Raw genomic sequence first — 22,060 nt, forward strand, 5'->3', positions numbered from 1 at the left:
TTGTGCTAATCCACCAAAAAGGAGGCCATGAGGTCATGCAACAATACTCAAACACTGCATATATCATGTTTTGTGTCCATGGACCATGTAAAATACAGCATCACAAAAAAAGTAGAAGCACTGAATTTTCCTGCATCAGTAGAACTCTGATTCATAAAAAACAATTTGACCATGGAATTCTTTTTCAATGTCATATAATAAAAGTGTTGGGCATTTTCCTGTCAGCTCCTTTCCCAATGACCTAACACTGTACTTACATACACAAAACGTTTCTTTTGTCTGTTGTCTCAAGCCATTGAGTGAGTTAAGTCAACCTTTGTTCCCAGCTCTGCCAATGTACGTCCTTTCTGGCTTTACATCTGTGATATTACCCAGGATACAATCTAGACCATTGAACTGCTGTATCCCATTAACTTTCTAGCCTGGGATGTCTTTTACATTGCTTTACTGTCACAGCAGCCACTTCCGGTCTGCTCTCACAGCCTTCAGCATGTAAATTCACTCCCGGCTAAACATGAGCACTCTGACCAGTCGTGCATTAATTACATACAAATTATCAGCCTTGTTCCCCCAGGGATGTGCATCTTGTACTGTCCGGCACACTACTGAACAATGCAAGCTCACAGAAAGTCCATCATTTCCTCAAAGGAAAATGATACATGTACCAGCTTTGTTATCTCAAATGGAGTTTCCCACACACTCTAATCCAAACACATTGATTGAGGTAAAACAATAAGATAAGTTTATTAACTCCAGAAAGATAGATTTTAAGTGATTACAAGGGATGATGCATAAAAGTCATGATTGGTTATAAAAGAGTAATAAGCCAGCTAATACCTAATTTAACAAGGTACGTGAACTTAAAAACAAAGATTTTGTCTCACCATATGCTGTTGTAAATTTCACAGGCTGGGTCTCCTTTTCAGCCTGGGATAACTCCTCCTTAATTCAGTCGATGTGATGATGTCATGAACAGAGATGGGAGGAGAAGAGGTTAAATGGATGCCACTGTCTCTCCCTCTCTTATATCACACTACCATTTTTAAGGATTACCCCACCTGGGGTGAAGGTGACAAGTAGCCTCTTGTGGATGTGAGGATTGAACAGTCTCTGTGATGAAATGTAAATTTCTTGTTTATCCCTTCCATTGCTGAAGAATGACTGTTTAAACCAGTGATAACTAACACCTGGCTGGGTTGCTAATGTTTCTTTGTCTCTGAAAAACATGTTTGGGCCTGCTTTTCTAACTCTGGAACATGTTACAGCAATGTTATACAATATAAACTTATAACTTTACATACAATGTTGATACACATATTTTACCAGGACAATAATGTTCAGCAGAAGATGATGTTTTAAATGATATCACACAAGGCATACTTTGTACAAAATTTATCATAGTCTTATAAAATTTATGACCATAAAAGTATAGACTGTCACAACATCCCTTTCCCCCATCTTCAATTATTCCAGTTCTGGAACTGCTTAAAGGTTTACCAATGCAATTAAATTTTGTCCTGCAACACCTCCAATTATTCCAGTCCTCCTCTCCCGTAACTTTGCCAATAATACTCCTCTGTTTAGACCAGGCATCAGGAATCAAGTCACTTTGTATTATCTTGTAGAACACTTGGGAAAACAAATACATATTTCTGAGTTGTAAAGCCATAATATTATGTCAATGGTATAAATGATGCATGTATGGAAATTAGATGCATGTCTCTTGAAAAGTAAAGTACAACTGAAAAGTCTTCTGTTAGTTTTAATTTTATGTTAAAATTGCCAAATACAGCTTTTATGTTCATGGATGAATGTTTAATGTTACATATGATGCTTGACACTGTGGATAGAACCATCCCAGTTGTTGGTGCATGAGGAATTAAACTTGTTCTGAGAATCCAGAAGCCTTGCAGTAGCTGTCAGCTGTCCACCATTTAATCTTAGTAAGAAAACAGGAGCTCCTGGAAATAGCATAGACACCTGATGCCCAAAGGGGCAGGAGAAAATGAGTGAGGAAAGGGTAAGGAATGCCTCTGCACAGTAAAATCTACGCTACATGTTGAGACTTCGATCTGACAGAAGCTCCTTTTCTCTCTGCATAGAAGGCTATGCAGGCATGAATGCAACATGCTGCCCTGTCAAGTAAATAAGAATCAAGTGGTGCAGCTTCCTTTCCTGGTGTGACTAGCTACTCACATTGACTAGGACACCAGGCACAACTAGTGGGCACAATTCTGTTTCCACTGGAGTTTATGCATGTTTTGTCATTGACTTTAATGTGAGCAGGAACAGATCTCGCAGTCTATAATCGAAGCAAACGTATGAACATGATACTAGATGTACACATGGCACAGGCCAAAGGCAGACAAAATTACTATCCAGATCATAATATTTACTTAGAAGTGATTACTGAGACATGCCATGTGCGTCAAAGTTGGGAAAATATCAAAGAATAAAAACTGTAGCTATCAGCTACATTTAATAATGAGTAAAGGCAACTTTATTTCTCTGTATTGTTTTCTTGTAGCTAACTCTTTCTTTAAAGTATGAGATTGCACATGTAAGTTTGTTGCTTAGTTTATAAATGGTGTGCTAAATAGGTTGGAAACAATATAGTCGGTGTGAGCTCCATCAATCAGTCCTGTACCATTGTTATAAATAAACCAGCAGGGGACGATTGTTCCATGACTGAGGTCTTTTCCATAATCTTTCTCACTGATCCTGAAATAAAGACAAAAAGCATGAATGAACCAAAATAATAGCACTTTGTAATGTGATGCAGCTCTGATTCTGAATCTGTCTGTCTGTGAGCTTAGCAATTTTACCAGGTTTGTCTTTGTATAAATTCTTTAGACTAGTATTTACCTATGAATACAGTAGCAGTCTTTGTCTACACTTGCAGTTAAACCATGCTGGATCCATTCAGTTGGTACCTTCTAGGCAACAACAGGCAGTTTTTCTAGTGTAAAAAGGGTTTAAATGGCTTTTCCATGGTCAAACAGCAAGTCTGTTGCATAATCAGGAATATGTAGGTAAATAATTGTAAGGAGAGATTATAATTTTGTTGTATGTACTGCACCATTGTAGATGTAAGGTTCCTGCCTGTTCACTTGGGGAAGAGTGCTGTGCCATGAAACAGTTCAAGATGGAGATTCTTACAGAAGAAGACTCTCGCACTGCGCTCTGTCTCTCAGGGAGACTGTTGTGTTGCCTGTCTTTTTAAAAAGAACCGAACCCAGTCCTTTACTGTAACAAGTAGAGAATTTTCCCATCTTCCTCTCCCTAAATTACAGATCTATTCAAGGTAGGGAAGTATTTCCTAATAATTTGGTTACCTGGTTACTGTCAGTTTATTGTTTTTGACAATCATTGTGGCATGTGGTTTCTCGGGGTCAGATCCAGGACGGATGTCAAAAACTTCAAAATCAATGTGCTGGAAAAACTGTCCTGAAAATAAGGGGAGAAAATACAATATCAGAAACTGCTGTTAAATCAACTGATAGCTATAAGATACTTTTGATACATACAATCAAGTATAACTAGCAGTGAGGGGATGAAATTAAGAGAAGGAAATTTTGAAATTCCCAGGAAAACTTCATAATGGGGAGATCTGTTAGTCTATGGCATACTCTCCCAAGAGAAGTAGTAGAATCTCATATCTTGAGACATTTAAAACTAGCCTAGACAAAGCAAAAGAACAGATACTGTAGGGAAAACTGCACTTATCCCAAGAGAATGAGCTAAATGTGATCTATTAGGTCATCTCCATTTGTAATTTCTATGAGTTTAAGACATGGGCTGTAGACTCTCTCTCACTTACAGAACATGTTTTCATATTCTCAGTTTTTTATTGAAGTTATTGCCCTACATCCCATTTTTATTTTTAATATACAAACTAGGACCAGATATAATGAAAGAGTTAATATAGGAGGTGATACTTTAAAAATATTCTATTCATCTTAGCTCTGAGAATGTGGACACATGATTACTTTTCCCTAAATGAACCAGTCTGGAAAATGTCAGTCTTTTAAATTAAGGTAGTGTTCATCCGTTTCAATGGATGTGAATTCTTACCTAATAAGCCATGGGTGTGTTCAGACACCTTGTAACTATCCAGCATGTACAATCCTAGGAAATCGTGGTGTATAAGATGCTTCTTCCACACTCGATGCAAAAAAACAAAAAAGTTGCATCATCTGCGAATGAAAGCACTAGATTCTTTTCCCTATTTATCTCCATAGTCAAACTGCAGCAGGAGAAGAAAGGTGAAAAATAAAATTTGTGAAGAGACCTCATAACTGTTCATTTTTGGTTTTCAGCATTTAATATTGTGGACACTAAGTTAACTAACAGACCAGGGAATCTATGGAAAATCCATCTGGCAGAGTAAGATTATTTTTTTTAACAAAACTTTCTGAAGATCCATAAATCAAACAAAATATTTCAACTAGTGATACTTAATATGTGGTAGCAAAGAGTTCAAGAGTGAAGAGACTAAAACCTCAATCCTGCAACTGTATGCACACACACACACTCCTGTGCTCATCTGGAGCTCCACTGAAGTCAATGGGGTTCCATGTCGATGCAGACGTCTACATGTTTGTAGGTAGCTGCAGGATCATACCATTCATATCTAAGATTCTAATTGAGGAAAGCATCCTTGTTTGGGATAGCACTTAAACATATGCTCAACTAAGCGCGTGCAGAAGTGCTTTCTTGATTCAGCGCCTACAGTATTGAAACAAACAATTGAATGCATGAACAGGGTACGTGGCTTCCAAGGATTTGTTAATCAGATTGCCACTGCCATCAGCCTTAATTACATTTACATACTAATGGTTTCATAAGTTTGAACATTCTTGAATAAGTCTGGGCTTTTGTGTTGTACTTTACCTTTCCTGTTGTAGGGTGATTGTATCAAGCCAGGTAAAAGTGGCTGTCTTTCTGCCATTCTGGAGGGTGATTTTTTCAGACGTTATTTTTATTTTTAAATCCAGTTGTGTATTTACAATCCCAAGTTTTCCAATATATGTTTTTTGGATCTGTGCATTGTTTCTGACTTTCTTTTTTCCAATAAGCTGCCCATTAACTGTGATGCCTGTTATAAAGGAACAAAATGTGCTATTACTGTACAGATAGATTCTGATCAGGAAATATTGAGGAATGATGTGGAGAAGGAAAGTACTATGCAGCTGAACCATTTTATAGAATAATTTCCAATCCTTTCACTGGCTACCAATTTACTACTCCACCTTTTTCTCCTTCAGTCTCTTGCCTGTATTTCTTTTCATTTTGGCCTCTCCTGCACACAAAGCTTTAGACCACTGACATAGCAGTTGCATTAGGGAGCATTAGTTTAGCAAGATTCAAGTGGTATATCACTTAAGGAGACAGATGAGCAGAATGCCTCCACCTGGTTTAGTGGGTGTGAGACTTGATTGGATCCAGAAGGTGCCAGATAGCTTTGGAATGAAAGGGGGAGTGTATGCAGGAGTAGGCACCTCCTTCCCAGGGACACTCCTCCACCCTTTGACCAGCCAAAGGGATGAGGGATTGTTCCCCATGATCATCAACTTAAACTCTTGCCTGAAATTTCTCAAGCCTCTTGTCCCATTTTATCTAAACCCACACTCCCTCCCCACTGTTAGATAACATAGGAACTGGTTTTTGTAGGATGTCTTGGGTCTGCCTGATCACCTGTTTTAGGGAGTGAGAAGGAATTTTTCCTATTCAGGCCAAAAGGCTGAGGCCTGGTAGGTTTTTATCATCTTCCTTACAGTATCATGGAGACACAGTTAAGTTGAATAGGAAGAGGACTTAGAAATTGAATGTTAAGAATCGGTAGGAATGTTTAGCTTGTTGTAACCTGAGGCCCGTGTGCAATGCAGATAAAAGGCCAGCCTCCAGAAATAAGAGACCTGGGATTTTGCTGGTAGACGTCGGGAAAAGCAGATACCTGAAGTCTTCATAGACCAAAGTCCTTTTTTCTGTCCTCTTTGCTGCAGGGAGTGTGAGGGCTGAATCCTAGAGGTAGTCAGTGGAGAGTTCAACATATTCATCAATGATCTGGGAAACGGGGTAAACAGTGAGGTGGCAAAATTTGCAGATGATATAAAATTACTCAAGATAGTTAAGACCCAGGCAGACTGAGAAGAGCTACAAAAGGATCTCTCAAAACTGGCTGACTGGGCAACAAAATGGCAGATGAAATTTCATGTTGATAAATGCTAAGTAATGCACGCTGGAAAGCATAATCTCAACTATACATATAAAATGATGGGGTATAAATTAGCTGTTACCACCTAAGAAAGATCTTGGAGTCATTTTGGCTAGTTCTCTGAAAACATCCACTCAATGTGCAGTGGCAGTCAAAAAAGTGAACAGAATGCTGGGAATAATTAAGAAAGGGATAGATAATCTGGCAGAAAATATCATGTTGCCTCTATATAAATCCATGATACATCCTCATCTTGAATACTGTGTGCAAATGTGGTTGCCCCATCTCAAAAAAGATATATTGGAATTGGAAAAGGTTCAGAGAAGGGCAATAAAAATTATTAGGGGTATGGAACGGCTTCCGTATGAGGAGAGATTAATAAGACTGGGACTTTTCTGTTTGGAAAAGAGATGGCTAAGGGGAGATATGATTGAGGTCTATAAAACCATGACTAGTATAGAGAAAGTATATAAGGAAGTGTTGTTTATACTTCTGATAACACAAGACCTAGGGGTCACCAAATGAAATTAATAGGCAGCACGTTTAAAACAAATAAAAGGAAGTATTTCTTCATACAACACATAGTCAGCCTGTGGAACTCTTTGCCGGAGGATGTTGTGAAGGCCAAGACCATAACAGGGTTCAAAAATGAACTAGATAAATTCATGGAGGATAGGTCCATCAATGGCTATTAGCCAGGATGGGCAGGAATGATGTCCCTAGCCTCTGTTTGCCAGAAGCTGGGAATGAGCGACAGGGGATGGATCACTTGATGATTACTTGTTCTGGTCATTCCCTTTGGGACACCTGGCACCGGCTACTGTTGGAAGACAGGATACTGGGCTAGATGGACCTTTGGTCTGACATAGTAGGGGCATTCTTATGTATGTTCTTATTTATGGGCTACATCAGAGTTTCTCAAATGGGTCCACAGACCCTTGGGGATTGCGAGGGTACTCGCTAGTCAAGTCCGGGTCTGCTGACCTCACTGATCAACTCTGCCTCCTTCCTCCCAGCGCCTCCTGCATGCCACAGAACAGCTGTTCAGTGGTGTGCAGGAGGCGCTAAGAGGGAGGGGGAGGAGCAGGGATGGGGCGCACTCAGGGAAGGGGGTGGAAAGAGGTGGGAAAGAGGAGAGGTGGTGGTGGAGAGGACAGGAAGAAGGGGGCGGGGGTGGCACCTTGGGGGAAGGAGAGTGGGGGCAGGGCCTGGGGTATAGTGGGGCCAGGGCCTAGGGCTGAATCAGGGGGTTGAGGATCTGCAAAAACTGTAAATCAAAATGGGGGTCCTTCAGTTGCTAAAGTTTGAGAACCACTGGGCTACAGATAGGAGCCCTGCAAACCCTCACTGGACCCACTTAAATGCCTAGTATGGGGATATATGGCAGATAAACCTCAATCCATGGAGAAGTGTTAATAAAGTTAGTGCTGCTGCTTAAATCCATCCCTATATTTGTTCTTATTCACTTGCATATGCTATCAAACACATTTTATCTGGAAGTAGGCAGGTACTGGTGGTGTCACCCACTACGTGTTTTTTCTCCGTTCAGAATCAAAATGATTTCTCGTCCTTTCCCTCCTGGACTTTTTGCCCTTTTACTTTAGATAAATATTAACTCACCTGTGTCAAGGTCTTTTACTAGGTTTAACACCACACCTGGATCTAAATTTATATTGAAGCAAAGATGGTCTTTTTTCTGTGGCACTTCTATAAGGAAATGTGGATCTCCATCAACTGCAAACACATTACAATGTCTCAGATTAATTGACTTACAAAAGCAGCCTCTCATTGATAGAGAAACAATAAATTATGGCTGAGATAATTAGTAATTAGACTCTTCACCCAATGACATTCATTGGAAGTGCAACAAAGAAGAACAAAATAGATGTGAACAAAATCCCAGACATCTGTTGGGAAAACAATACAGCATGAACAAAGACTAAACTGGGGGGAAGTGCTGGACCCAAACTAAAGGGATTTTTAGCCTGTGAATGGAACAACAGAAGGTTTATAAGTTGTAAGCCAGCACAGCTTGCCCCCTTAAGATCCTACAGCCTAGTTGTATCATCATTTAGGGTGAGAATTTGCTATTCATATCCAATCTCTTTAGTATATTAAGCTTTGTTTGTGTGTTTTGTTTATTTGCTAGGTAATTTGTTTTGATCTGTTTGCTATCCCTTACAATCACTGAAAACCTCTCTTTTGTAGTTAATAAACTTCTTTTTGCTTTGTCTAAAACCAGTGTGTGTATATGTCCTCTTCACATTGAGGAAGTGAGTGAATCTCATGAGCTTATGCTGTACAGTTCCCTGTGTAGTGCAAGATGTTATAATTTTGGGTTTACACTCCAGAGAGAAGGTATGTGCCGTAAGAACTGACAGGTGCCCTAAATGTGCCCTCCTATGCAGAAACTGATTAAAGAACCTGCCTGCATGTAACTGCAGCTGGGTCTGTCCCCACCTGTATGTGTTGTGGCAAAAGTGCAGGCTGGTTACAGCAGTACAGTGTAAAGTGAGCCCAGGCTGGTGGGTCAGGGGGCTCAGTGGTACTCCAGTTCCAGGTGGCACCCCAAGAGGGACCCATCAGAGAAACAACAACAGAAAATATGGAAATGACAGAAGTGCTAAATGCCTTTTTTGTTGTGGTGTTCACCAAAAAGATTAATAGCGATTGGATGCTTAACATAGTGATTACCAGTGAAAATGATCTGAGGCTAAAATGTGGTCTGTTCTTAAAATGTTCTTGCCTTTAAAAATGGCATTCATGTTTAACGTGTTTTAGTGATTCCAAATCAAGTGTGTACAGCTTACAAAGAGAAAGATCTGAGGAAAGATCTTGCATCTGAGGAAGTGGGTATTCACCCACGAAAGCTCATGCTCCAAAACGTCTGTTAGTCTATAAGGTGCCACAGGATTCTTTGCTGCTTTTAAAGATCCAGACTAACATGGCTACCCTCTGATACAAAGAGAAAGATGTATTTTCTAATTGCCAGATTTGCAATGTCAACCTGAGAGCTGAGAGTCAAGTACAGTTCTTTTCAACTTGTGCATTATTTGATTTTGCCAAAAAAATTAGACTGTCAGTTGCACCTGTGAAACCTCCTGACTTCCAAACATGCACTTAGTGATACCTGGACAATCCCACTGTCTTCAGTTGTGTTGCATAACTGTTACATTGAAACATACTGACAAATTCTGTTGAGTATGCACAAACTGAAGTAGAATCAGCACCTGACTTTCTTAGCTGTTTTGACTTTCCATGGCTAACAGGAGTAAGTTTGTTACCAAAGAGGGTAGACGTGACTCTGAATACACAACAGGAACAGTTACCTTAAGTAAAATGGTGTAATTTTGCACAGTCACTTTAGAATAGCACTTCAAGCTACATGAATTACGTTGCACAGTACAGAAAGTGTGTTATATGTTGTCTTCAAGTGTTTGCTTTTATTTCCCATTAACATCTCTATCTTTGGTATCTAAACACTTATGAATTACATAAGCTATAGTTTTGATAATGGCTTTATTGTGCCTTCATTCATGTTGAAAAGTTATGTTACTGGTATCAACATTAACTTGAATTTATTTTCACAATACCTACACCCCAGGTAAAACTAACTTTCTCTTAAGAGCATTGTGATGACATCACATATTTGTTCTTGAAAAGGTAGAACTGTTTGTAGGTATGTTTTAAAAAAGACAACTTACCAGAGTTTGCCTTTGAAGGGTAACTATACCGAATAGTATCTGACAGATTGGAAAAAAAAAGTTAGATGAATCAAAATAATTTTAAACTAGCATCTTTTGAAGTTTAAAATCGTTTTTCCCCCCACCGCACCCTTTTTAAGCTTCAGACATGCTTTCTGTAATGGTATTGGATATCATTTTGTCTTGTCTACATTATTGCTTAAACCATTTTTACTACTCTATCAAGGGATCTGTTGACGAAAAGCGTTTTCTCACAACAGTTCAAGTTGCTAGGGTAAAGGGGCAAGATATTCATCATCATAATCTTAGATGCTCTAACTACATTTAAGATACTAAAATCCTGGATATTCTATTTCTTTTTTTAGTTGCCTCACTAGCTCTGAACAGAATTAAAAAGATAGTAAAAGTTTTCCCCTCTTCAGAGAGTCTTCAGGCTACATTATTTCACATGATTCTCACTCTCTATCAGAAAGGTGTTTTGAAGGATCCTTCACAGTGACCTTGCAAAGGAAGAATAAAAGACAAGCGTTGTGCACACAATATATGTAAAAATCAGTGTTATGGTATAAAATTTCAGTTGTATAATCACAGACAATACAGAGTGGGATAAACTAATTTGTACCCATCTACTTGATAACACACGGAACTTAAAAGAATAGTGGTTAAGATAATGTGGAAGTGGTTGTGTCAAGTTATGATTAGTACTTGCAATAAATATTTGTCATATATCATACAGCTAACAAGGCTGCAAGGAAAATTTTCAGTGTTGCCAACTCTCATTATTTTATTGCAAGTCTCACAATCTCTTGAGGTCTTCTAGATGCTTTCTGGAAGATAGGCTTTAATCAAACAAGTTATTGGACTCAGTACAGGGGTAACTGGGTAAAAGTCTGTGGCCTATGTTATACAGAAAGCGAGACTAAATCAACTAATTGTGCCATCAGGACAATCTGAGAGTCTATGATTATTCAGTCCGAAAATTCATACGGGAAGTACATTATTCTTTATTTCTCCTGCTTCAAGAGCTTCAATCATCCAGTCAGTGATGAGGAACAATACCAGGCACACACTGGAGCAAAGTTTTCAAAAGCACCTAATGATTTAGGATTCTAAGTCCCATTGAAACCCAGTGGGACTTGGGCTCATAAATCACTCGTGTGTAAATTTTCAAAAGCCACTTATGCTAGTGACTATAAAAGTGACAAACCACCCATAGCCCCAAATTTGTTTGCTTATACACCTCTACCCCAATATAAAGCTCTCCTCAGGAGCCAAAAAAATCTTACCGCGTTATAGGTGAAACCGCATTATATCGAACTTGCTTTGATCCGCCTGAGTGCGCAGCCCCACCCCCTCAGAGCACTGCTTTACCGCTTGTATCTGAATTTGTGTTATATTAGGTCACGTTAAATCAGGTAGAAGTGTATTATTACTTGAAAACTTGTGAATAATTAATAAATTTGCAGAAATCAAGCTTTGTTTGAATGATTAGTGAACATAAAATAAGATTAAATCCATCAGGTAATTTATTCACAATGAATTAGCCCACCAGCTCTAGAAAAATGATCTCAGATTAGATTGTGAAGAAAAACTATTAAAATGTCTCTACCTTCTACTGGTTTATCAGCAATTGCAGCTTTATCTTCATTATCTTCTGGTTTTGTTACCACCATGGATGTGAGAGGGGTCACAAATTTATATTTCAGAGAGAGCTCCAGGGCTTCTGCTGCAAGATTCCTCCGTTTTTCTTCTTGAGCTGAAATGCTGAATGCAGGAAGAGAATCAGAACAGCAACTTGCACCTTTTTAGAAACTTTCTACAAAGCCAAGACATTAAGCACTGCATAATATTTTTCTGCATAATAGCAACATTCTCTTCTGTAATCAGCCAAAAACCACTGAACTTAGATTCTGTCTTTTTCATACATTGGTTTTGTCTTATTACTTTAAATATTATTGTTAGAAATACTATTTGGATCTTATGAAGTATTACAAAACTTTTTGTTCAGCAAGTCTCAGCACCCAATGCTCAAGTAAATTCTGTGTATTTGTATTTTAATAGTAGTTACCTTTATCTTTTAGTGGTGAAAAAGTTCCCTGTCTGAATTTTCCAGTTCGGGGACCAAAGCAACCAGCAGCTATTGAGTTTTCCTAATTTTTTTTTTTTTTATTTAAACATCACATTTTGGATATGATGCTTTTGGCTGACTGTATAGTGACAGCTATCAATAGATAGTTTTATTTGTAAACCTTTTAGTCAGAGATGGCTTTTGTGTTTTGGATATGTTGGCTGCTCAGTTTTGGCATGAGGGACAAAAAATAAAAATAAAAAATCACCCTGCTGGCCCTTTCCCAAAATAAGCAGACTGCCTCCGTTTATAACTCCTAATGTATGGCCACCTACCTACAACCATCAATCACACTTACAGCATGTGTGTAGAACTCACAACCTTTGGCTCTAAAAACACTGGTCTCTACACAAGATGTTAAAAGGGCAGCACAAGTATATCAGACAGGAGGGGGGAAACCATGTATAATAAACAGATATGATTGAAACCAGCCAAATCTCTCTACAATGAACAAATGTCACCTCTAATTTGGCAAAAGAACAGGTGTGTCTATTTTTCCTGAATTCACCAGAGGCTGTCGGTGTCCTATCAATATAACTTCAAGATTAAGTTACATTACATATAGGGATTCATATTTTAATAAGGCCAGAAGGAATCATTGTGCTCCAGTCTGATCTCCTGCTGAACACAGGCTATAGCACATCCCTGCATTAATTCCTGTTTGAACTAGAGAATCTCTTTTAGAAAAACATCCAATCTTGATTTTAAATTTGCAGTGATGGACAGTCCACTAATAGTCTTGGCAAGTAGTCCTCATTGTTAAAAATTTGCATCTTATTTCTAGTTTGAATTTGTCTAGCTTCGACTTCCAGCCATAAGATCTTGTCATACCTTAGTCTGCTAGGTTGAAGTGCCCTTTATGAACCACATGCAGGGACTTATAGACTGTAATCAAGTCACCCCTTAACCTTCTCTTTGTGAAGCTAAATAGATTGAGCTCCTTGAATCTATCACTCAAGGTATGTTTTCTAATCCTTTAATTTTTCTTGTGCTCTTTCTCTGAACTTTTCCCAATAAATCAACATCCTTCTTGAACTGTGGACACCAGACCTGGACACAGTATTCCAGCAGTGGTTGCACCGATGCCAAATCCACAGGTGAAATAATCTCCCAACTCCATTTATATATTCAAGGATAGCATTAGCAAGGCCACAGTGTTGCATTGGAAGCTCATGTTCTTCTGATTAACCACCATGGCCTCCAAGTCTTTTTCAGAGTCACTGTTTTCCAGGATAGACTCCCCTCTCCTGTAAGTATGGCCTACATTTTTTGTTCCTAGATGTATGATCTTACATTTGGCTTTATTAAAATACATATTGTTTGCTTGTGCCCAGCTTATGAAGAAATCCAGACCTCTCTGTGTCAGACCTCTCTGTATCAGGGGCCTGTCCTTTCCATCATTTATCACTCCCCCAATCTTTGCATCATCTGCAAACTTCATCAGTGATGATTTTATGTTTTCTTCCAGGTCACTAATAAAAATGTTAAGCAGTGTAGGGCCAAGAACTCATCCCTGTAGGACAGGGAACACACCCACTTGATGATGATCCCCCATTTACAATTCCATTTTGAGACCTATCAGTTAACTCATTTTTAATCAGTTTAACGTTGGCCTTGCTGATTTTGGATCATTCTAGTTTCTTAATCAAAATATTGTGTTGTAACAAACTTGCAATCTTAAAAAATCAAGTTAATTTGACAAGATCTGTTTTTCATAAAATATGTTAACTGCATTAATTTTATCACTCTCCTTTAATTCTTTATTAATTAAGTCCTATTGTCCATCATTTTTTGCCCAACATCAACATCAGGCTGACAGACCAATAATTACTCGGGTTGTCTTGTTTAAATATTGGCACAGCATGCGCTTTTTCCCAGTACTCTGGAACTTCACTAGTGTTCCAGGACATTGAAAAACAACATTAACAGTCCAGAGAGCTCCTTGGAAAGCTCTTTTAAAGCTCTCTGTTGCAAGTTATCCTGATGTGCTGATTTTAAAGTGTCTAGCTTTAGTAGCTGCTGTTTAATATCCTCTTGAGCTAGTACTGGAATGGAAAGAGTTTCATCACTGTATACGCATACATCCTCCGTGTTTTTCCACACGTACAGAACAAATGTAATTATTGACCACTTTTGATTTTTCTGCATTATTGACAATTTTACAATTTCCAATAAGCAGTATGACCTTCTTTCTTGATTACGGGTTTGTGGCTTTTGGGGCAGCTAGTAATCTAGAAAAATGTTTTAAAACAGATCTCAATTAACATTCACATTTTTCTGTTTAAATTCTCTCTCTTGGTTAATGTGGCTCATAATTGTTTTCAGCTTTGTGAAAATGGTCCTTTTAAAGCACCATTATTGTATGTTACTGGTTTAGATGTTATTCTATTTGCACATAACAAATGTAATCAAATCATGATCACTTTTATCTAATTTACCACTTTTTTGAGTTCTGTGATCAGTTCCTTTTTACTTGTCAAGATGAGATCTAATATAGAATTCCCCTGAGTTGAATGCAGTTCAGGTTCAATGCCAACCCATCCATAGTCAAGTAATAATAATATTTTTATTGCATTGGAGAGGTTATAGCCTAAAGTCCAGTAGAGGGCAGTACTACACACACACGCGCGCGCACCAGAGAGTACTTTACAGACTATCAGTAGAAGATACTCTGTAAACATGAGTTTCCTATAAAAAATTTTATTTCTTTGCATTTTCTAGTGGACTGTTGGTTGTACATGTCTAACAGCTTATTTAAAACAAAGTCTATTACATGTTTTTTATGCAGTTCTTAACCTGAAAGAAAGACTCACTCTGAATTAAATATATATATTGGTAAAGAGCACATGCAACCAATCTATTTACAACAGTTTTTCTGCAACAACATTTAAAAATACATGTAAAACAATACCACATGTTCAATTATCAGTCTATTTTTATACATAGGTATCTAATGTTATTACACTGGTTCTTGTTTGATTAGTGCTATTCCATTCATTCTACACTCTCATTTTCTAAACCATGAAGTGATATAAAGTAGAATATAGACCTGCATGTTTATCATACATTTGGCTTTTGTGGCGTTGTTCACCTGAGTTAATAAGGTCACCATGAGCCAGTAGTTTCCATTAAATACTGACTTCAGAGGGAAAGCATTTTAGGAGAAAGAAAAATGATCAAGCCTGACCATCTATAACAAAGAAATATTTATTGTATTCAGGATTCCTTTAGCTATAGAGTGGCAAAATTATTTATTTCAGTTCTAACCTGAGTCTATTCTAAAATGAATAAGCTGCTTGCCTTTAGAAGACTAATAATCAAGCTAAGACATTGCTGCTATAATTGTAGCCACATTCAGAACCTGAATTAGGCATATGCAATAATACATGGGGAGATCTAGAGCTGCTTTGAGTTTCTATCTAGATTTAGTCCATCATTCTTAGAGTCAGTAGGGAATAGGAAACTGCAGAGGGGAAGGGGCGAGCAGAGAAGGGTATGTCCTGAACACTATAGGATGAGGAATGGGATTAATGGAACTCAGGGGCTATCTTCCAACTCCCCAAAGATAGTGATGATTACACAGTGCGTGTGGCAGGAAAGGGAGGTTCCAAAACAGGAGAACAATGTGGACCTTCATGAAGGTGCAGGTTGATGGCAGGCACCCTCCCCTACATTACTCAGACCCCAAATTACAAGGCCTACGTCGCTCCATTCACTTATGTTCCTGATCTGTGTGGAGTAGTGCCATTCTTTAGCACCACTTGACAGCTATGGGGGATGGAAATAAAGCACTGAAACTGAGACGGGTATGGGGAAGGAGCAAAAAAAAGGGAAGGGTAGATTCAGGACCCTTATGCCTGGCCCACTATCACTATAATTAAAAATGAGTTATATGCACATAGTCAGAATTTGTCCCACATAAAGAGGAATAAAATGATCCAAGTCCATTTCCATTGGAATGCAGAGCAAATTGGTTATGGTCAATGATGTGGGGAGTGGGTGGGGGAGGGGGTTCCTTGTCATTTTATTTAGGAAGAATGTAAGTGCTGATGAACGGTGACAGATTGAAAGCCCGAAGTGTTCTATTTAGCCACAGAAGTTATAGGGTACAAGTGGCAGCACAAATGCATCATTTCCTATGCTGTCCTTCAAATGTTCCACAGCTCTCATTTGAATGGATCATTTCAAGAGAGGAGAGAATTGTTCAGTTTCCATGGCCCATTTAGTCTCTTGACCCTTCTCCTGAGGTTGACATGCTTTAGTGGATTTCATGATGTGGATCCATGTTTACTGGGAACTGATATCACATCAACCACCTGTTATCTGATAGTAACAAGCTTTGGTCACTACCAACACCCACAGCGATTTTAACTGCATACTTTTTTATACTTGCTTACCGTTTTTCCAGTAATTGTTGGATGGTGAGATAGGCCCAAAGCCTCTCAGTGTAATCCCCAAATATGTACTCCTGGTGTTGGAGAGTTTTAGCTGTTTCTTCAATATCTACTTGTTTAGTAAATGTCACATCCTTGTTTGCCTGTTAGGAATTAAGAATCTGCTGTTTGCAAAAATTACAATGATCTCATCACTGCATAAAGGTATTTCAATTCAGGGAGCATTTTATACATACAGAAATCCAGCAACTAACAAATTGTCTCTATTAACTTGCAATTAATTACACTGATGTGATATAGTTCAATAAAGAAATTAGTCTGTAATGGTGAAAATAAGACAAGAAATTTTGGTGAGGCTTTGGGTACCTCTTCCTGGATATATGGCATACTCTGACACTAACATACATATCCTGGGACACCTCTGTATTTTTATTAACCTCTGTTCAATGACAGTAGCAGCCAAGTGTACCTCAGTGTTACCATATAAGGTAATACAAGGATAATACAGTGATATTACACTTCATTTAGATCAAATATGAAACAATGGGGTTATTGAGATATTTAAGTGGATACTCAGACATCCTTTTCAATCAATGGCATGCAAGAGCATGAAGATTTAACCTCCTTTTTGCTAATTCATAGTAGCTCATCTCATAGTGGGATGCTTTTGAGTTATCACTTCCCAAAAGTACTGAAACACTAAACTACCACTAGGGAATGTTTGGTGAGAGCTAGAACCCATCTATCAGATCAAACAACATTGATTTATTTGTCAGTGAAGAAATGGTGGGACTGGCAACCCACCACATGTAGAGAGACATATATGTCAGTGTAACAGGAGCCATTTGATAGACTGTCTACCATTGTGCCAGCAGGTAAACATTTCAAAAGAAAAAAATGTAATTTACTTTCAAAGAGACATACTTTTAAATAAATTAGGTATTTCTGCAAGTTTACCCATTAACTGTATGGTGGATGTCAAACTTAATTTTTTAGCGGTGATTATGCAACTGCTATCCACAAGTAGGACCACTGAAATATGTCACACACATTCCATTTATACAGTGGGGATGTAGAGTCTTCTTATTTGTTTTTATGTTTTCTGCAGGATTTTTCTGGTATGTCTCAAGCCGTGGCATTTTATAAAACAGGCTACTGCTTAAAATAAACACAGCAGAACCAACAATTACAGCTTGAGCTTTCACATCAGCAGTAAAGCTGTTCAGGTGATTGTCTATAATACGCCCAGCCACCACAATTTCAGAGCCATCATAATAATGATTGAAATTGTTCTGAGTTAATTCAGCTGTTGTATTGATAGGGTAGTGCAACTGCACTTCTCGAAGCATGGGAGTGGCCACTTCATCATAAAAACTCTGCAAAGTGAAAAAAGGGATCAAATCCAAATACGTAAGTGTCTGTGCGATGTAGTACTGCACAGGCACTCAAATTCTGCCCAACAAAGGGCTGCATTAGGAGCTAGCAAAGAGTCCCACCATACAAATTTCCATGTTGAATTGATTGGCCAGGCTGCTTATATTAATTCAAAACTGCGTGTTGAAAACTTACATTAGAAGGCAGTGTGTTCTAGTGAAAGAAAACCAGACCAAGAGTCCCAAAATTTGGCTATTCCCGGCCTTGCAGATGTGACCCTCTCTAATCCATTTAGCTTTTGTGCCTCAGTTTCCCTGTTTTGGATAATGAGGATAAATGAGGTTTACCCCTTTGTAAAGCACTTTGAGATATATATATGAAAAGTGTTTCATTGGCTTTTTTACTACTTTCCACAGCCACACCTTTCTATCAAAGATGAGCACTATAATGTAGCATGCATATCTGATGTGGGTAATGATCTGGCTACCTCTTTACTAGCAGAGTGTTCCCATTAACCCCCGACCCCATTAACAAGTGTAAATCTTTAGTGGCTCTTCCAGTTTTAACTCCTTTTAATTAACTAAATGGAGACGGAGTTTCTAAAATTGAACTTCTCAAAATTACAGCAGATATGATGCATACATTAATTTATCAATCTGTCAATAATGGTGTACATAATGAGTAAGGCTACATTTTAGTCACGGGTATTTTTAGTAAAAGTCATGGACAGGTCAAGGGCAGTAAACAAAAATTCACAGTCCATGACTTTTATGATATACCCCTAACTGAAACTTGGGCTAGGGGGGCCACAGGTGCTGGGGGGTGGCCCACAACCTCTGTGGGTGTTGGGGCTGGGAGCAGTGCATGGCCCAAGGCCCCCACTGGTGCTGGGAGGGGGAAGGCAGTGGCGGCATGCAGCCTGAGACTCCCGCTGGTGTTGGGGAAGGGTAGCTTGGCACTGGTGCGCAGCCCGAAACCCCTGCTGGTGCTGGGGCGGGGGTGGCCAGGCAGTGGCAAGCGGCCCAAGACCCCTCCTGGTCCTGAGGGGAGAGGGTTGGTGGGGCTGGTAGGCTCCCTACCCAGCTCCAACTAGTATCTCTCTGCAGCTCCTAGAGGGGGTGTGGCAGGAGGGCTCTGCGCACTGCTCTCGCCACAAGCGCCAGCTCTGCAGCTCCCATTGGCTGGGAACCACAGCCAAAGGGAGTTGCAGGGGCGGCACCTGTGGGCATAGGCAGTGCTTGGAGTCCCTTAGCCCCTCCACCTAGGAGCTGCAGGGACCTGCCTGTAGGAGCTAGGGAGCCCCCTACCTTGAGGTAAGTGCTGCCCCACACTCCAGTCCTCTGCCCTAGCCCTGAGCCCCCTTCCACACATCCAAACTGCTGCTACTGGCCTAGGGGCTGCCTGGCTTGGGCAGTCCCTGAGCCAGCACCAGCTGCTGCACAAGTCCCGGAGGTCACGGAATCCATGACTTTCCGTGACCTCTGTGACAGACACGCAGCCTTAATAATGAATGGCAACAAATACATACAGTGTGCCTGATTTATTTATTTATTGCCACCAAATCTCTCAGTCTCTTCAAACCTGTACAGACACTTGAACATTGGCTAAAGGACTGAAGTCACATTCAGTGGCAGAAAGATTATTTCAACTGCAGAAAAATGGTTCATATCACCAGGCATTCATAAGATCAATATATCTAAAACTGGAGTTCAGCTGTAAATTCTCTATATGGGTAACACACATAGATCAAGTAGGAGGTGTGATTGCTTCATAGTCAGGGGTTATTATACTGACAGTAGCTGAATGCATCAACCTCTCTCACTGAATTTAATGAGAGTTGAGGATGCTCAGTACTTTGCATGTTATTCTCAGCACTTTATAGTATTGGGCTCTCATGTTCTCTATCAAACTCTGGATACTGAACGAAGAAGATAACACAACACTGCATTATAAAAAAAATTATCTGTCCACGGGATTAGTGAGACAAGGTGGGTGAGGTAATATCTTTTATAGGACCAATCTCTGTTGGAGAGAAAGACAAGCTTTGGATTAATGTCTCATTCCTTTAAAGTGAACATGACTTTGGATGGTGAACATTGAACAAAGGGAACTCCCCTTTCTCTTCTACCTTCATCCACATGTATTACATATTCTTTATTTTAATAAGGGGAATAAGACTCCACCAGGTCCCCTTCACTTCACATTCTGACTTGACAGACCTATGCTTCAAAAATTATCAGACAACTTTCTAAACACTAAAAGGAAGTAGCAGAAGGTATTTGGTTAGGAAAATACAATTGCACAGCTCAATACAAAATCACTGTGGCTGGCCAGTGAGAGTTTAAAACTAGTGGTGAAAACCAGTTTCTATAATCATCCACCTATAAGACACTCACTTTTCCTCACGATGCTCACCTGAGCTGTGTTTTTAATGACCAAGCATCCTGAAGAGACACAGTGGGTGATAAGCCAGGCATGGTGATGGGTGCAGTTTAAGATCGTAAAAAATGGAATTGAACACCACTTCTGAATAACCAGAAAAAATAATTTTTTAGTCTTATTTCTTATGCTCAAGTTTTAAAACTTGCTCTTAGAAGTTTCCCCACTATATATTATGTTTGATACCATTAACAAAGTATGTTTGTTTACTAATATCACTTGTTAGTTATGTTGGAAAAAGCACATCATCAAAGTACAAAGTATGTTAGAAACTCTAATATCTGTAAGAGTTTGTGGCTAGGGTGGTTGTATTTCTTCCTACCTGTAGCTGCAAAGCTGAATCAGAATCCTCATAGATACGACGAGTCAATCCATTGTTCTCCAGTGCCATCTTCTCTAAAAAATTGTAATCAATATCATAGCCAAAGGCAAGATTATATAAGGAATATCTTCCTTGAATGGCATTTTTCACATTCTCTTGAATTTGTCCCTGGTTCAATTCTCCTGCATTAAAGCACAGAAAACAATTAAATTTTATGGAGAAGAGTCTTTCCCTTTAAAGAGCATGTTTAGAAAAATACTATTATGTGGTTAAAATACACGCACAAAAAAATTATCAGAGAGGAAGTACAAGCTTAGAGAGAAGAGATACTACAGGTAAATCCCAACTGCAGTTGCAATGGATCTGGCTTTATTTTTTTGATTGGTTCATTTTTTTCTATTTTTAACTTGGAAACTAGTTAAAGTTCTTAATTAAATTAAAGACAACTAAAAATGAGAGAGACCATAATGTTTTAACTCTTCCAGAAATAGTCTCAAGGTTCAACCAAATAGACAAACTTCAGCAGAATAGGAGTAAATAGCTACCCAAAATAATTTTTATGGTCACTGTATGAGTTCTTTGATTTCTGGACACTTCTTAGGAGTGGCACCTGGCTGATAACATAAGAATGGCCATTCTGGGTCAGACCAAAGGTCCATCCAACCTAGTATCCTGTCTACCGACAGTGACCAATGCCAAGTGTCCCAGAGGGAGTGAACCTAACAGGTAATGCTCAAGTGATCTCTCTCCTGCTATCCATCTCCACCCTCTGACAAACAGAGGCTAGGGACACCATTCCTTACCCATCCTGGCTAATAGTCATTAATGGACTTAACCTCCATGAATTCATCCAGGTCTCTTTTAAATGCTGTTACAGTCCTAGGCTTCACAACCTCCTCAGGCAAGGACTTCTACAGGTTGACTGTGTGCTGTGTGAAGAAGAACTTCCTTTTATTTGTTTTAAACCTGCTGCCCATCAATTTCATTTGGTGCCCCCTAGTTCTTATATTATGGGAACAAGTAAATAACTTTCTTACCCACTTTCTCCATATCACTCATGATTTTATATACTTCTATCATATCCCCCCCTTCTCCTCTTTTCCAAGCTGAAAAGTCCTAGCCTCTTTAATTTCATCTCATATGGGACCTGTTCCAAACCCCTAATCATTTTAGTTGCTGTTCTCTGAACTTATTCCAATGCCAGTATATCTTTTTTGAGATGAGGAAACCACATCTGTACACAGTATTTAAGATGTGGGCCTACCATGGATTTATATAAGGGCAATAAGATATTCTCCGTCTTATTCTCTGTCCCCCTTTTAATGATTCCTAACATCCTGTTTGCTTTTTTGACTGCCACTGCACACTGTGTGGACGTCTTCAGAGAACTATCCATGATGACTCCAAGAGCTCTTTCCTGATTTGTTATAGCTAAATTAGCCCTCATCGTATTGTATGTATAGTTGGAGTTATTTTTTCCAA

The 22,060-nt window shown here is 39.1% G+C and overlaps 1 protein-coding gene across 1 annotated transcript in view; it reads right to left on the reverse strand.

Annotated features, from left to right (window-relative positions):
* Positions 1 to 732: 732 nt before the first annotated feature.
* The window catches only part of LOC115655196 (inter-alpha-trypsin inhibitor heavy chain H3-like), a 60,696-nt gene continuing 39,368 nt past the window's right edge, over positions 733 to 22,060 (reverse strand). Inside the window, 11 exon segments of the mRNA XM_030570439.1 lie at positions 733 to 2,721; positions 3,336 to 3,447; positions 4,075 to 4,182; positions 4,185 to 4,246; positions 4,894 to 5,098; positions 7,838 to 7,951; positions 9,922 to 9,960; positions 11,531 to 11,685; positions 16,447 to 16,586; positions 17,634 to 17,819; positions 20,579 to 20,760. Coding sequence (XP_030426299.1) covers positions 2,574 to 2,721; positions 3,336 to 3,447; positions 4,075 to 4,182; positions 4,185 to 4,246; positions 4,894 to 5,098; positions 7,838 to 7,951; positions 9,922 to 9,960; positions 11,531 to 11,685; positions 16,447 to 16,586; positions 17,634 to 17,819; positions 20,579 to 20,760 — 1,451 coding nt within the window. The 3' untranslated portion in view covers positions 733 to 2,573.

This window comes from Gopherus evgoodei, chromosome 7 (assembly GCF_007399415.2).
Source record: "Gopherus evgoodei ecotype Sinaloan lineage chromosome 7, rGopEvg1_v1.p, whole genome shotgun sequence".
Taxonomy (NCBI): Eukaryota; Metazoa; Chordata; order Testudines; family Testudinidae; genus Gopherus; species Gopherus evgoodei.